General features: G+C 37.7%; 1 protein-coding gene across 1 annotated transcript; it reads left to right on the forward strand.

The window, feature by feature from the left end:
• Positions 1 to 415: 415 nt before the first annotated feature.
• On the forward strand, positions 416 to 17,946 carry LOC104534581 (PGAP2-interacting protein-like; the record flags this gene model as incomplete). The annotated part of the gene is made up of 10 exons (XM_010187652.1): positions 416 to 605; positions 4,221 to 4,341; positions 4,489 to 4,643; positions 5,944 to 6,145; positions 7,141 to 7,229; positions 9,181 to 9,435; positions 12,908 to 13,033; positions 14,882 to 14,961; positions 16,433 to 16,538; positions 17,630 to 17,946. Coding segments are annotated over exons 1-10 (1,605 nt in total), but the record flags the coding sequence as incomplete, so codon positions are not given.
• Positions 17,947 to 18,102: the final 156 nt, after the last annotated feature.

Here is an 18,102-nt window from a genome sequence, read left to right on the forward strand (position 1 = left end):
TGTGCCTAGGTAAGGTGTCTTCAGGGGCACTAGAGTAATTCAGGTAGCCACTAATCTGTCTTTGAGGAGCCCTGGGACTGTGGGTGGACTACTTACTTAGCCAGCATTGTTCCCTCAGAACACTGACCTTCTCCTAGATTGAGCGCTCCTTCACTGAACATCAAAGTAGGAAGTACTGAGTGGGGAAAGAGCTGTTTTCTTCTCATCCACTATTTTCTTGGATAATGTGTTCATTTAACTTGAAATAGCAAATATTTCTTTACAGAATGTGTCTATTGTTACTTGAACTACTTTCAAATACATTTGAGATTCTATATTTAGAAGTGTAAAGTGTTAAATTTTTAAGTAATCTCAAGGAAACCATGCTGTAGAAAATGTATGGTGGGGTTGGTTTGTTTCTGGTTTTTTTTTAGGCTACATTTCCTGGTCTCTTTACCATGCACTGCCACCGATGATCTATTACTTCCCACTTCAAACACTGGCACTCACAGGTCTAGAAGTTTTTGCTGTTGCCTTCTTTTCTCCAGTGTTATTGATAATTGACCCTTTTTGGAGGTTGGCTAACAATAAGTACATCCTAGCCCTTCTGAGACTGGCTATGGTTGGTAAGTATGCACTGCAGTGAGGTATAAATTCCACCTTGATATCAAAGCATAAGAATAAATGTTCCGAATTGCTCTCCCAGACTCATGATTTTGTTCTTCTCTCAGATGTGGTCAGAGGAATATTGTTTGCATCCATTGTGTTGTTTTTTTAGGCCAGTACTGCATAATTAAAGGCAAATCTAATTTCGTTTTTATTTCTAGAAGCTTTAAATTTAGTGCAAATCATGTTCAATAAGAAGACTGTTTTCAGTATTGCACAGACAACAGTTTTTTGTTGTATAGCAGTTTTGTGTCTGTGACAATGGGGAGGGATGCAATGCTACAAAGCAACTTGGGGCTATTATTAACAATCTGCTGTGAGTGAAATGTTCTTTTTGGTAACTTCGTTTCTGAGACAGTTTTTTCTTTTAAGATTTTTTTAAAATTTAAATCTATTTATATGCCTGTAGTGTATTGATGGAGTTATAGGCTCATCCTAAATGTGAGATGGCTCCCATACTGTCAGTTACACAGGAAGAAAGTTTGATCTTAAATTCAAGATAAAGCTGCCTCACTACACTTTCCACATGCTCTTCCCTAAGCCAAGACTTGCTGAGATTCCCTCTTTAGTCTTTTTAAATCTTGACTCTTGCTGATTTTTCTGAAAGTTTGTTGGGAAAATGTTTGGCAGCTACAGCCACATTCAGAAGCAAGTTATTGCTATTGAATTTGCAACACCTGGATGAACTTCAAAGAAATAAGTGTCTCCATCCTGTGTAGAGGGAAGATGCTGCTGCAAAGTGGTGTGTTTCAGAAGTAGTGGTTCCTGGCTTCTCCTTTGTCAGTTTAAGATGATAATCAGAGAATCACTTTCCATATAGTTTTCCTCTTTTACTGTTAAAAGACAGAACAGGACCATTTTGCTTACTTCCCCTGTATTATTTATTTTTAAAATAATTCTTGATCCTTATCTGTAGGAAGAGACTAGAACTGAACGCAGTTTCTTGACATAATCAGTTTAGATTAATAAATTTACCATATTCTTTTCTTTTTCTACTCTTTCTATCATATCTGTCCTAATACTTTTTTTTAAATAAGCTTTTCACTCAGCAGAACGTTCCACTTCAGCTTCCTGCAGCAGTGTATTGCTTTCTACAAGATCTGCTAATTTAGAAACTAGGAATGAGTGTAAGCATTTCAAATTGTACTCTGTCTTCCATCAGGTATCACAGTAACACAAAATTTGCCATATTTATTTAACATTAGTCCTTCAGATCATCTTGCTGTGTTTACTAGTTCACTTTACCAAAAGATAAAGGAATTGCTTAAACGTGTATAATTTTTGTTATGCTAAGTAAAGAAGCCGTGACAGGTTATAGTAGTGTGTAAGGTCTGTTGGTTTACGCCTCTTTGCTTTGCCTGCATTGCAAGCTCCTGAAGATATTAACTACAAACAAAATGCTAGCACCCTCAGTAGTAATCTGGGGAAAAGATGTGTTAATGGAGGTGGTTATAGAAGGAGCCAGAGCATGGGGAGACTGAAGCTGTGCGCATCCTCAGCCTGAGCTAACCTGAGTACTGCTGTATGCAGATACGATCTCCCCTTCATTCCTGCCTGAACAGGAGCTGTTCTCTCAGTGACCATATCCCCTTGTTGTTTCCATCTCTCAAACACTCTTATTGTGTACACCTCTTGACAAGTCTACACTGTATTCTATCCCAGCTCTACTGTAATTGCTCTGTGTTCTCCTTGTCTGATGCTCGCTCTCTCTCTCTCTCCCTCCTTGCCCTCCCTACTGTAGATTCTCATGTTATCTAGATGCCCATGCATAGGCAGCACTGGTCTTTAGGACTTTTCCATATCTATCTTTTGGCTTGGCTCTCATCCCTTCAGTCTCTCTTTTAAATTATTTCTGTCTTATCATGCTGCGCTGCTGTTTCTCCTATTCCTCAATTCTTCCTGCTTTCTTTCCTTCTACATTTCTTCCTTTTTTCTCCTTTTGATCTTTTTCTGTTCTCAGAAAGGCCATGGCAAAATCAGGCAGAACAATCTACCCCATGCATGCTCCACCTCATTCCACTGGAAATATTCAGTCTTCAATTTCACAATCAAGAAATCTGTAAATTTTTCACGCTTAGCTAAAACCAGAATATTTGAGTTGGGGTTTTTTTGTTGTTGGTTTGTTGTTTGGGGTTTGTTTTTTTTGAGGTTGGAGGTGTTTGTTAAATGGAAAAGGCTCTTCCCTTATTCATCTTTCTTTTTGCCTTTTCAGGAAGCTTTATTTTCTCCAAAACTTTTGTTTTAATTTCTATATCCTTTCATACTACTTGATTTTGTGTTCCACTTAAAAAAAACAAACCATCCAACCAACCAACAACTGCTCTGTAGTAGTGTCCATTTGAATCTATGTATTCAGAAAATATGCAGTAAATTTGTGTGTTTGGATAGATATATTTACTTTTTGGGAGTACTTGCTCAGCAACAAAAGGTGTGTCTGCTGTAAGTAGGCAAACCCACGCTAGCTTTAATCTGGCTAGCACAAGTGATGAAATATTTGAAGAGGCAGAGTTGCAGATTTCATCACTATTTAGTGACAGAAATCTGTGTGCGTTGTGCATGCAAACTCTACTAAAGTCCATACAAGTACATCATCACTACACATTGATTTCATTTTACCATCTTTGCTCTTAGCTTTGCACCTTTTACTCTGAACAAAGTGAGCAGATAGACAGTTGGAGGATTCCTAGGATGCATTGCCAGAATCAGCAGCTCCATTTCTGACCTCCCTTTCTTAATGTCTCTTCAAGTTTGACTCATACCCACTTAGTAAATGGCTGGCAGCAAAACAGGGTTGCTTCTCCTGCTGTTTGTCATTGGTCCTGGGCCAGAATTTGCCACATTGACTGAAGTTGTGAGAAAGTTTGTGACCCACAGTCACTTGACTTGGGAACCTGCTAGCAGAGTTTAAGACTGCTGATAAAAGTGAGGTCGCTGTGGCGTGGGAAACAGCACATGCACAGTCTCTTTCAGGGACTGGGGGAGTGATGATACCCAGTAACAAGATGGAACAGGCTGCTAATTATCACTCCCAGACCAGATTCAGGGCCAGAGAAAGCCTTGTTCACACTCGATAAGGCAATTGCCTACTAATCCTTGTGCAATGCATAGTGATGGCTCCTTTCTGGAAAGGATATGGCTTTTGAGTTATAGGAGTACACTGTGGCAAAAACCATATCCTTTTTAGAAAGATACACCATACATAAAGTTTTATGGCTTTTGAGTTATATAAGTGCACTGTTCAGGAATATCTGTATGCTTAGATATTTTATCCATATATCCTATTTCTGGAATCAATGACCATAAGCATTTAAATTAAAGCAGTTGCTGCAGTCTTGGATAATTGCTTAATGTTATTTTTTTCCTGAAAATGGTAATTACTACAGTGTCATATATACCCAGTTTCTATCTATACTTACATTTCTTTAATTTGTTTAAAAATGTATAGTGTAATGTGTTTTAAGATGAATGATGTAGCTGTTCAAATTACAGACAAAACTGAATGCACAGGAAATTCTTATTACCTGATCTCTATTGCCCATTAAAGCAACCTCTGTGTGTGTGTGGTTTTTTTGTAGGAAGCTTAGCATCGTACCAGGCACCAAATGCTACAATTAGACTATTCGTCTTGGCTACAGGTGTTTCCTCCTCATTGCTGGTTCAAACAGTAACATGGTGGTCAGGAAACAGTTTTCAAAGGTATTTTCTTATACTTATGGGATTGTAACTGATATTTCTTTATGTGAAAAGGTATTTTCTTTTTCTGCCCCCCCTCCCCCCACCCCCCAAAACTTAAGATTTTTTTTTTCTCAAATGCATCAGTATTTCAAAAACTGATTCTTATAGGTTCATCAGGATGTGGGGCTTCATTCTAGGCAAGATAATACTCCTTGTTCTTCGTATCTGGTATACATCGCTAAACCCAGTGTGGAGCTCACAAGCTGCCAATACTGTCATACTGACAATTGGTTTTATAGCAGCAGTGGAGCGAATTTACTCAGGTAAGCATATTACAGCAAAGATGGCAGTTATGAAAACATCCTAAGCTATACCTATCTATGTGTCACTGGGTTTTGATTATTGGGGTTTTTTTTTCCCCCAGTACAGTCTGTTTTTAGACCTGATGCATGAGCATTGCAGACTTTAGAAACCATGGGGTACTTCCCTCTGCCCATAACATGGCAGAACCGATATCACAATTCATACAAACTGTACTAAGTTGGTGTTGGAACTGACAACTAATTGCAATACCAATAATGTGAGAGTAATGCAAACAAAGGCATAACCTAGACCAATAAAACCAGAATGGGTTATCCTCATTCCAACATGAAACATCTGTGGTATTGTTTTATTTTCTTAGTTCAGTCTGCTCTTTGAGTTTCTCTGCCAGTGCAAATCTTTGACAGAGAAGGAGAGACAGGACAAAGCTGGGGAACAGCTGATGTGGCAAAATAATCTGAAAGAATTGGAAGAGCAGACAAGTTGTCCTGGTCAAAATTTGCCTGAGTTCTTGGAGTGCCTGGACAGAGTACACAGCAGTGGGGGCTGGCATAAGCTAAGCACACTTGCAGAGAGTAGTATTGTCAAGGAAGTTAGTTAAGGCAGCTCATGTTAAATCCTGAGAAGTTCCTTCCTTCTCAGTATAGCCTGAATGAGTTAATTGAAAGATAAGACCTTACCTATGTGTAAGTGGATATAAATTGGCATCATGTGTATTGTTTATAGACTTGCATTACATGACATAAATTAAGCCTGAGCTTTCAGCATAATTTAGAAAGGAAACCTACTGCAGGAGATTAGGAAAGCAATCTGTCCTCTTCCTAGGTGGCAAAGCAAAATGTCTGTGCAATTAAAGGTGCTGTTTTCTCCTTAGATGAGAGAAGAGCTAAAGTGCATGGAAAAAGACGAGAGGGAAAGGAGTTTATTTCTGGCTTCTTTGACAGTGTCAGGTTTTGCTCTTACCAGAGTTTAGAGTTTCAGAGAACAGAATCCTCTGAACAAATTCTAACAACTTTCCTACAAATTTAATTATTTAAATTCCAGTAGTATGAAGAATGATCATATGGGCAGGTTGCCATTTTTGTACATTTGAGGCAAGTAGCTTTTCCTGACAGACCTAGGAATGTTGTTAGAGATTTTTTGTTTTATCAGTTTCCATGAATGATCAGATAAGTTAGCTTTTGTGTTCGAGACACTAATGTATTTTGGTAATTTTGTGATCTTGGCTGTTTCTTTTTTCTCAGTAACCCTTTCTAATAGGAATTGACAGTTTGCTTAGATGTATTTCTATTGTTATTCTAGGTGGAGACAAGAGGAAACAAGAAACAAACAAAACTGGTAATGCAGTTAAAGAGACTGTTTTCCACTCTCATTGGCTTTTGTCAGGGATTGCTTTTGGCAGCCTCATGTTCCTCACCCTGTGGATATTTGGGGAGGTCTCACTGATTTCTAGATGGGCGGTAAGCGGACATCCATATACAGGTCCAGATCCTAATCCATATGGGTAAGTGTTTTTAAATTATATTTATTTAAACAAAGCAATAATCAAAAGCCAGTGCTGTAGTGGGTAACAAATTAAAAATCTACCAGATGATGGTATAAGAACTTACACAGAATAAAATGGGTACAAGATACTTCACACAGAGGACCTGTGGACTCAGTCTTGCTTTCAGATACCTCTGACCATTGTGTCTATACCAATAAATTTTAAAATTTTCTAATACAGCGTGATTTTTATTTCAGCAATAAAAAACTTGATTTGCCACATTGCAAAGCAATTCTTAAATTAGAACTTAGGTTCAAGGACTTATGAATGGAGTGCATCTATAACAGGCAGTAAATTACTCTAGCAGTTAACTTCAGAGATGAGATGGTAGGAAAGATTGTACATCAGAGATGCACACAGATAAAATAAGTAAACTGTGTGCAATATTAAAATGTATAATTCTGCAGAGGTTTTGATTACTAAGAATTTAGTCTTATTGCTGTGTGTTGCTCACTCAGGTTCCAAAATCTAGAAAGAGACCGGATTCATTATTACGTGTAGAGGCAGGTGAGGCAGTTAATAATTTGGAATGAATATACACAAGAGCTACTCAAGACGGAAAGTGTTGTTAGATGCTGTAGGATCCCCTCTTTAGTGTGAAGAAAATACTCCTGTTTGGGGTGGGTTCCTCACTCTCATTTACTCTGAGTTCTTTTTGCCTTTTCTATGCAGTATTTCAGTGGAGTGCTGCTGAACGTAGCTCTCTTATACGTTATGCTAAACTGCCATTATTTTCAACTGGATGTTTGATAAGTCCTGTAAAGGCAAGAAAATATAGAAGGGTGTGAGAGAAAGATATTTTGTGCTCAAGTTGAGCTCTGTTTACAATAAAAGGATTATAAAGTATTATCAAGCATCTTTCTCTCTATATCTAGAAGTTTTATTTTTTAAGGCCAGTTGTTTATAAAAATTATATTAATGTGTTATTTCTTTTTATTTTTTTGTTGTATTAGAGGTACGGTTCTGTTGAGCCTAGCTCATGGACTGATGCTTTCATTTTGGAGTTGGTCTTCTGTCACCAGTGTTGCCTGGTTTCTTGTAGGTAGGTGTAAACCCTGAGCAGAGTTGTTTCTATTACCTTATTCCTTTTACTCAAGCCTTCTGGCCCTATACCACATCTCAGAAAACTCAATTGCTAATCAAAACGGTTTTTTTCTCTGTCACTGACTGTAGTATACATACGTCTGACCAGTTGACTAAGGGTTACAAGCCAAATCTCCAGGCCATTGCACAGCAGTTTTGCTCTCCTCAGAAGCCCCCATTGAGGTTCTGTTCCCATGAGTAGGATCTTGGTTCTCACCATCTGCATTGTGTAAGGCTGCATTGAGGGTTATGGGGTTGAGATGATGCAAGCCTCTTGATTCTGCAGGAGGCACAATAACTTGTAATTTAATGAGCAGTTCACCTAGAGGCACACTTGCCTCCTGTCTCCTTAGCTGCCAAGATCTCCAGGCAGTAAAGTAGTATGAACATCAAAGCAGTTACGCTGGAGCAATATATTTGGGAGTCGGTGTGCATACAGTGGGTCTTGGGTGGTGGGAAGAGGGATTCAAGTGTTGGATCTGGACAGCCGTTTTCAGGTGGATGGTATAGCTATGCTGTGGAGCAAGCTATGCATGGAGCAAGTAGGAGGAGATGGAAATAATTCTTCTCTTGAATTATGTAGAGGTGTGTTTTCCATACCCTCTCAGCATGAATGGATGGAGGCAGCTTGGTTCAATTTGTACGCCCATTTGAGTGAAATTTAGTGGTATAAATACAGTTAAAAAAAACCCCAAAAAAACCAAAACAACAAAAAACCAACTCATAGATCTGCTTCTGTTTTTAGGTCTTAGCTAATTGTTTGTAGATGTTTATATCAAGAAGACAAAGCAGTACGTCCTACAAATGTTTAATAATAAATTGGGACATATCAAAATACAGAGACCAAAGGAAATGATAAGTTATGTTTTGCTATTTTTCTTACCTTCTCTTTTGGAGCATTTAAGAGCCAATACTTTCAAGTAATTTTGAATCACAACCTTGAAGACAATAAATTTAATGCAAACTGAGTTTCTTCTAGTCAGGAACCAAAATAAAGTATTAAATATCAGGAAAGTCACAATAAAGGCATAAGAGATGACAGTGCTTAAACTGTCAGTTGCCCAAATAATTTACCTTTTGGTGCAGGTGTTAGTTTTGAGAAATGTGTCTGCAGATTGTAATGTGAGTATTTGATTTTTTTATGTACGCACGTTGCTAATTTAAAACAAGTAGAGAATGGTTCTTTAGCTGATTCAAGCACTGTATTCTAAAATGCTCAGAACCTTGATGTATAAGGGTAAAAGATTAAAAATGTTTGTATACATTTGCTGTCATTATGTGAAAGTTGGTAAACATTTTCTTACCTACAGTAAAGATTTAAAATGAAGTTGTCCTGTTATAGGGAGCCTCTGTGGTTGTTAATGTTTTTTCTGGGGTCAAATCCCATCACAGTCAAAGACAGTGTAGTAAATCAAGGATCTTGCGATTAGTAAAAGATTAATAGTTGTTTTCTTGCTCATCATATTGGTTGTCTAAAAGAGATGATCAGGGAAAGATACGTTTTCTTTTCACATTAACCTATTTGATTATTTCTATATTATGCTAAAGGAGGTTCATAACAGGCAGACTTGTAAATCTTGTAAAAACTGCATCATCCCTCTGTTGTGCTGGGAGAGCTCTGTGTAAGAAAAACTGTTCAGTTTTGGCTCTTGAAGATATTTTTCTCCTGTCTTTTTGCTGCACTGTTTTCAGCTGAATAGGCGAGCTTTAAGAGAATGACATACTTGGAAAACTAAAAGGCTGTCTTTGACTATTGGGAATAACTGTCTTAGTGATGCAGTTCTCATGGCTGCAAAGCACAGTTGTAATTTTTTTTAGCTCTTTTTTTTTCCTAGACAGAATGGGGAAAAGGTTGCGGCAGATAATATACCTGACTGTGACTTACTCTGTTCTTTTCTATCCCTTCACAGGTTTAGCATCTTCGATCGGTCTCCTTTATTTACACACCTGGAGTGCTGCTGTTGCAGGCAATATTCTGGCTGTCTTTACCATGTGTGTGTGGCCTCAAGTGGCTGGATGCTTTGTTAGCTGTCTGCATCCTGGGAAAGTCATGAGTACAGCCATGTTTGCTTATGTTCTTGAATTATTCTTCTGTGTATGGTGTACAGCTTATAAATTTGTACCTGGAGGAATTTATATTAGAGAAAGCTCTCATCTTCTTTTAGGTATGTTTATGACTATGAACAAATACAAATATGCTTGCTTTAGCCTCAACCAGATGTTTAAAATGTATCTAGTATATAAATAGTCTTTCCAAATGCTCTGTTTGGTTTACTATGATAAGAGTTTCTATGAGAAATAGAACAGAGACGTGCAAAAAATAATCTATTTGTTTCTTTACTGTTAGAAATAGTTTAAAATGTGGACTCGAAATGGAATTCAGTTGAGGGAAAATGACGAAGTGAAAAAAAAAGTCTGATAATTCAGTACACAACTGAGGAAGAGATCTGTTAATCAGTCAACCTAAAAATATGGCTGCAATCTAGGGTGTGGATGCACCTGTATGACTGCTACCTAAGATAACAGTATGGTACTTCAGATAAACACCTGAGTTTCCAGAAACTACATTTTTATGAAGACTGTGTTACTGGGACTGTAACATAATCAGTGTATCATTTCACCCTGCTCTGAGGAGCAAAATGCAGCATCCTGCTGATCTAGCTTGTCTGCATTTGAGACCTGAGCTTGATTTCCATGTGGCTCTACCTTATACTTTGTGAACCCACCAGCATGTTCGGAGGAATCTTGATAAGCCTGCAGTGTCAGAAACATGCAAGCAGGAGAGAAAGAAAACAAATTGTCAGGTATTTGTCAGTTAGGAAAAACTGAGGTGAGCAATTATAAAATTTTTAGCAAAATGATCCCTTGATAAAGGTGGGGAGGTGGAAATAAAACCAACCCTTTCTGGTTTTGTCTCCAGAATTATATTCTTAGTAGGTACTAATGTGTCTTAATAGCATATTTCACTAATTGTATTTAAACAGTGTCAAACATTGTCTTAGGCTAAGTGTGTGGCATATTTTAAAATGTGACCCATTATCCTATGTTTTGTTTGAAAAGGATTAATGAATGCTGTGCTTGACTTGCTGGTCCAATGGTTGTGGATTTCCTAAATGTCTTTGCAACTACTTTCTGTCACTCCAGTTTCTTAGTCTCCATATGTGTTTCATATGTTACAGCCATCACATGCAGCATTTCAGTTTAGTATGTTTTGAAGAGAGTTCCTTTATTTGTTAAACCTTTATTGCAGTTTTCTTTGTTCTGAAAGCACTCTAGGGGTCCATAGAAACAGTTATCTCAATTAATTTAATTTTATTTTTTGAAGTTATATGAGGAAAGCATGTGGTAGAGGAGTGTCAAATGCTTTCCTGAGTTATGCTTTGACAAAAGAAAAGCTGTTATATAAAATCCCTCTCTGTCACTTCCTTTGAAATACACACTTGTGATTAATTCACCTGACATGATCACTGAATAGCAAAACAGATATGACCCGAACTTTCTCTTTGGTAAAAAGAAAACTGTGAACTGAACCCGTCTGAGCTGTTGACACTAGATGAGTTTATATCTCATCTGAGAATCCAGTTTCTTTCTTTTTGATGCCACCCTATTGCTTATCAAAGATTTGCTAATTATACCATGAGATTGTATATTTGTTGCTGTGCTTCTTCCTTTACAGCTTGGCTTTCTGGCAAACTGCTTGTTTTCTTCTGCTTTCTTTCAGGTGCAAGTGCTATTTCTTGCTTTCTCTTCCTGTTCAATATCCTGCCTTTCTCTTACCAGTTTGGGTAGGGAACTGCACCAGGAAAAGTGATTATAAAAGTAAGATCATTATATTCAAATCTTCTGTGCTACCTTACTGTGATGTAACATACTGCTTGGTCTTCCATCAACTTTCACAGCTTTGAATTAGTCTCCCTTTGAGAAAGGTTTTGTGTATGCTCCCTTCACTGCACTGGACTCAGCTTCCTGGTTTGCAAACTTTCACTGCAACTAATGTAGCAAGTAAGAGCAATAAGAAAATACTGAGTAATGGTTATTTTTATCTTCAGCTATAACTCTGAAATGAAACAAGACTTCTATAGTTAATTAACTCTTCCACAATGACATATACCATCTACAGCAGATCTCTTACCCATTTCATTATACTCCCACATTTTCTTTGCAGGTAATTGGATCCTTTAGTTCATAAGTGGTGGGAAAAGAGCTTGTACTATTGGTCTGAAAGATTGTACCTATCGACAAGATACCATCCCAGTGCAGTGCAACAGTTGCTTACTAGCTTTTAAAATGTATCTATGGTGTGTTTAGTTCTCTGTTCTTAAAAAGCACAGCTGCTAACAATGTATTTTTTTCATCAAGCTGTTATTTCAAGGTTCTGTAATATGTAGATATAACTTAATTGCTCTTGTCCAGGTTAATTCCTGCAAACTTTAAAAGCACTGGGCTGAACTGAGAGTTATAGCTGTGGATAGGGGCCTGGAAGCATTTCTGCATAATTTATTTACCATGTGCTGGCCTTTTTTTTGATGTAATACCCTGAAACTGTACTGCAAATCAACCTTTGCTTGAGAGAGCTGGCTAAGCATGCTTGAGATTTGTGGAAGTTGGTGTTAGGATACAGAAAGGTGGGGAGGTTTGCTGAAAGATTTGCTGATTTGCTACTTTGCCCCAGATCAAAGCATTAAAATATTTTTGTTTTTATTGTTCTCTCAATTGGTACATGAATGGGGGAGGGGAAAACATGGATTTAAACAAATATTTCAGTAGTAGCAAAAGCCTGATAAAAGATGCAGTAGTGGGACCCAGTAGTACCAGCAGAGTTATAATATCTGTGTGTTTCTGTAGTGAATAATGAGACAGGTTCTGAGGATTGCTCTGTTAGCACCCAATGCAGCTGATGCTGGGGACTACAAAATGATCCTTAGGCTGCTGCTAGGTTGCAATGGAAGAGCAGGAACAGCTGTAAGTTACATTAGAGTTAGTAGCCCATGTGGTGCTCATCCTGAAAGACCCAAAGGTGGACTGTATTTTGGAGCTCACTGTAGTTCAGAGTAGAGTTCATAAAGTGAAGGGGTTGGATACTGGTCTGCTCTTCAGTCATCAGCATAAAGCAGGCTTAATAAGGCTGCTTCAGGTGTATTAAATCTTAGCAGCAGCTGACTTGAAAAAAAAGCCAACAAACAATATTATTTTGAACTTCAATATTTTTGTGTGAAACAGGTGTTCACTAGCATTTAAAATAATCTTTTAGCTTTGAATTCTTATTGCAATCCTACTGTTTTGAAATGTTTATCATTAGTGGCATGTTTAATGTCACTAGCCTATTTTGTTGGAAGCAATGCTTGTGTCAATAAGGATAACAATGTAAATTAAAAATGTTTGAAGTGCTGCAGGCATAGGTGAGGTGAACACTGTGACAATGATGAGTAGGATCTTCTCTATTGATAAATCTCATATTGCCTGAATTACTACATTGAGTATGGCATTTATCTGTGTTTGTGCTTTGAACTGTCTTTGTTATTGGAGCCATATGGTTGAATGTAACACAACAGCTGGGAATTTATAAATGGTGCATTTATGAGCAATGTTCAATATGTTAATGCTCTATGAAAAAACTAATGACTTATATTTTTACAGGGTTTATCATGTTATGTATTGGGGTAGACTTTCTAACAGGACCCAAGAGAGACCTTAGCTCAGTCTTTGAAGTGAAAAGCGACCAAAAGCCATTATTCAAAAAAAGTAAAAACTATTTTAAACTACGTAAGTATGATTTTATCTCCTTTCTTCTGTGACCCTAGGAATGGTCTGAGGAAAAAGAGTAATACAGTGGTATTTTGCTCAGATGTTTTAGAAATGGTTGTTTGGTTCTAGTTTTAGAGCCAGACTTGTAGATGGTATTGCCCTAGTTCTAGTTTTAGTGATGACATATACTAACTGAGGAGCTGCTTCACTGTGATTATGGTTGAGAGAGGCTAGTTCTTATAGAATATATTAAATGGAGACCAAAAAAATGAATTGGGGGAAAAAAGAAAGTGTAAAAATGGATTTGGCATAATTTGTGACTTCATTTTGGCGGTTGAGAAGGACACCTCTCTGGGTCTTGGGGTTTATTGCGTGTGTATACAAAAGGTATGAATGATTTCTCAGCCAATTCAGTATATTGATTTTGAAGCAGTTCAGTGTGACACCCTTTATAAGGCTGTGTGAGCTGGATGGCAGTGGGATGGAACTCAGCTGGCCCAGGAGCTGCTGTATAATGTGACATACTTCCTGCATGAGGAGGCAAAGCCTGTTGTGATTGGCATCGCTACACAATTCTGATGCCCTGCTGCACGTTCAGACCATCCTATCCTCATTAATCCTTTGTCACCTCCTGCCTGTGAGCTATGCCTAGGGATCCAGCTTTCCAGATGTTTGAGTTTTTACCGCTTCTGGTGTTTAAACCTCTGGAATATCTCCACATGATGTTTTCAAGTATTTCTCTACAGTTGTTTTGGATTCAGATTTGTTTTCATTGTTAGCTTACTTTTTACTCTATATATTCTGAGGCTAGAAGAACGTGGCCCCTGAGAGTTTGTTTTAGAGGCAATGTGAGCACCAATGCAAGTGGTTTAAATATTACTACTTAGAAACATTTCACGGAAGTGAGTAAATACTTCAAAATACTGTCTGTCAGAAAGCATAGCCATTGCTCAGCTGATTTTGTGACATTACAACAGTAACTCTCTTATTTAATGCCCAGGCTTGTATTGTTTCTCAGCTTCTCCTTCAAGTACCTTTGCATCTTGCAGAGTATGAAATTGCTTGGTATTTAGTGATATAAACAGCATGCCCTTTCTTCGGACGTCATCCATGGTAAAATTTTACACAAAATTGTTCCAGAAAACTTGTATTACAATAATTACATATCTGTTTAAAAATTTGATGAAAGAATAAACTGAAATTAATGAAATCATGGTAGATATCATATGGCACTGTGTAAATGAAGTACCTGCAGAGGGGTTTGATCATCAAATTACAATGTGCCAAACTCTGAGTGCTTTTAATTGTCCACTGTGGTCATTTGGAAGGCTACAGGAGCAATGGAAAAGCTCTGAATATGCATTCTGTGGAGCCCCAGTGCCTTTCCAAGAATGTGTCAAACAAAGGACTGCTCTGGAGGTCTGGCAGGGATCTCATCTTTCTGGCAACTGAAGGCTTGTGAAGTAAACTAAATTTTCTGCTATGCATTGTATTAATACAAAATAAAAATTGTATACTACAAATGCATACCTGGAACACAGAAAGGAAAACACTGGAAGGCTTACATGATGCTCTTACCTCCTGTAATGAATTCTCCAATAGGTATTGTTTTTACACAAATATTCCAAGGAGTTTTGATGTATAATATCTGCTCAGCCTGTTGTGTTGCATACATTTATTCTGCACACATATAGATACTCTTTGGAACAGTGTTATCACTGGCATATATGTAAATGTAAATGTATACTTTTCCCATTCTATGAGTAGCACACCTTAGAATAACAGCATAGCCAGTTTTGTTTAGCTACAATAATAACATTTTCTCTTGCTTTAAGAAACAACTTTTCTGTGTTTCTCTCTTTCAAGTATTGTGGCTGTCTGTTGGTGTTGGTTTGCTAGGATTGGGTCTACGTTATAAAACTTACCAGAAGAAGTTAGGCCAAGGGGTGAGTAGTGTGTCTGTGAAAAAGGTGACATCCTTCCTGCATGAGGAGGCAGAGCCTGTTGTGGCTCACATCACTACACAGTTCTGACCCTCCGCTGCATGTTCAGACCAATTCTTTCCAATCTACAGTAAAATGCACGAATGGTATCTTAGGAGTGTTGGCTGGTGCTGAAGAAGCCTTTGTACAAGCATCCAAGTATGCAGCAACAATAATGCAGAAATGAAGATGCAAAAAGTTTAATTTAAAAATTCATGTTGAACGTGGGAAATGTCTGGGTCTTTGGAGATTTGTAGTGCTGCTATGAAGGAAAAAAATATTCTGAAAACCTGAGAGATGCTTGCCTCATACATTCAATTTGAATGTTACTTTTATAAATGAGTTTATTTGAATCATATTCAAAACTTGACTGGACAATGCTGTTAGCAGCCAGATCTTATATCAGGGAAGTTTGAACAGATAACTCTTGAGGTTCCTTCCAGCTGAAGGAATTCTATCTATGAAATTTATGAAATATAACTTAAGAGCTACATCATCCTGCTAACACTGCTTAATGTCGTTTGGCAGGTATTCTGCATCTCTTTAACAAGATATGTATATACACAAGTCTGAACTAAGCCTTTTTGAAAAGTTGGTTGGTTAGACTGGTTACAGAAATTGGATAAAAATAGGAAGATTGCATTTTTCTCTCTGGCAAAAAAAATAGGTATTGCATGATAGTAACAATTAAGATGCCTAATGTTCTCAAAGTTTAGCATTTAGATTGCTTACAAGTTGTCTGAGCATGTTGCTTGCATATTTAGTAATTTTAACTCAAAATTAGAGCTGTTTTGATCAGATATAAATTAACATATTTCCATTCTGTGATGTAATTGATTACTAAGATACAATTGATGCAGGTGGTTGCAATTATGAATTAGATTTTTTTCTTTTGGTGGCAGTTTGGAACTAGTCCTTTGAAACTTGCTCTTGACATGTATTCCTGTTGGTAATTTTTTTATTAGAGAAATCACTGATGACAAATGCAGGAAAAGATGCAGAAATGGTGATGAGAGCCAAGTAGGAATTGTGTGTCTGAGTGTGTGTGCATGCACATGCGTATATTGACACATGCATACAGCCATTTAAAGTTGGCTTTCTTTTTAGAACTCATCCAGGTCTGTAGTACCTTATAATGTGGAAGAAAGTGCATAGTTCCTCTTAGATGAAAAAAATTATAGTATCTTTCATATTCATTTATTACAGTTACTTGCCCAAATTCACTTTAACTATGATGATTTTCCTCCTCTTGTTAATAGCAGATTTTTCTCCAGAATGCCTAAAGTCTTCTGTAATCCTGACAGCTTTGTTAGGAAAGTATATTGGTTAAAACATCTCTTCTTGTTTGTCTTTTTTGGCACCATGTATCTTATGTTGTTGACTGCAGAGGTATAACACACAAAAGTCAAAACTTTTTTCCATTTATTTTTTTGAGGTTCCAAAAAGAGACTTCTCTGCTATGATCTGGCCTTTTAGATTTGCATATGACAATGAAGGATGGTCTAATTTGGAAGGATCAGCTAATTTGCTTAATCAGACAGGTAATGTTTTTTTCCACTTCATTTATATTTGAAAGGGTTCATCTGAAGAGAGACAGAAGCAAGAATACCTGCTGGGTAACTGAGTCCATTCTTGCATGAACACAAGAACCTGTGTCTAATGGCTTTCTCCTGAATTTGTGAACTGTTCCAATACAATGACTTCTGTTAAAAATCCATTTGCAGAGGTGATAATTCTAAAAAATATGTTTTCAAAGAAGTTTCTGATTGGAAGAAAGACTTTGGTTAGTATTTGGATTTTTTTCTCATATTCCTGATGAGTTACTTGTCTATAGAGAAATTCTTTGTATAAATGAAATAACGATAAATAACCTTTTAGATAAAATTTGATGTTTTATAACTTCTCTTCTTAGATGTGAAGCATTATATAATTCCTAAAGGGTCTGAAATTAAAACGTCCTAAACAAGGTGCACAGAGGAGTTACAGACAAGACTGTTCCCATCACTGAGCCAGAGCAATGTGTAAGAGAAAAATGATTGTAGCTTGGTTGAGTTATCATGACTGTACTGTAAAGAAAGGTCTCCAACCTGTTTCTCACCGACAGGGTTTTGGTTGGAAAATTAGCTATAGGAAATGAAGAATTTGGACTAAAGATTAGTGGTGCAGCAGGGTGCATTGAAAGGAATTGACCAGAGGTGCTTGTAGTTGTTACTTGTTACCTGCAATATCAATGAGACAGAAAAGACTGGAAGCTGCTGCTTTAAGATTTAAAGCAGCTCAGGAGATTAAGGCTAGGAAGCATCCAGGCTGCCATTCCAGTACTTGTTGTTCTCCTCTTCTTCTCTGGTGTGATTGCACCACGTGACTTTCCTGAGCAGCTCAGGTACCTTTATTTCTGGTACCTATAGTTTAGATTCATGAATATTAGAAAAAGTGATTTACCCAGTTATGTCCATTGAGCATTTCTTTGTGGTAATGAAGTATCACTTCTGAAAAAAGCAATTGGTAAGTCAAAGAGGCAGCAAATTCTGAAATATAAATGAATAAATCTTAACTCCTGATTGCTAGAAACAGTATTCTGGTGTTTTATGTTACATGTATGTTTTATGTTACATGGAGTTTTATGTTACAGGCCTTGTGGGCAATGTGAGGGTTGGAGGGTGCCTGGGAAACAGCGACCATGAGATGGCGGAATTCTCAGTGCTAGGAGAGGTGAAGAGGGCGGCCAGCAGAATGGCCACCCTGGACTTCCGGAGGGCTGACTTTGAACTGTTCAGGAAGTCGGTCAATGAGATCCCTTGGGAGACAGTCCTTGGGGGCAAGGGTGCCCAAGAGGGCTGGGAGGTCCTCAAGAAGGTAATCTTGACAGCACAAGAGCGAGCTGTCCCTGTGTCTCGGAAATCGAGTCGGTGGGGAAAGAACCCGGCTTGGTTAAACAGCGATATGCGGGTGCACATTAAGAGAAAGAAGGAAGCCTACAAATCTTGGAAGAAGGGGCAAGCAACTTTAAAAAACTACAAGGATGAAGTGAAATTATGCAGGGAGAAAATCAGAAAGGCCAAAGCCCAACTTGAACTCAGATTGGCCAGTTCAGTGAAAGACAAT

This window comes from Mesitornis unicolor, unplaced genomic scaffold, assembly GCF_000695765.1.
Source record: "Mesitornis unicolor isolate BGI_N332 unplaced genomic scaffold, ASM69576v1 scaffold53936, whole genome shotgun sequence".
Lineage (NCBI taxonomy): Eukaryota > Metazoa > Chordata > Aves > Mesitornithiformes > Mesitornithidae > Mesitornis > Mesitornis unicolor.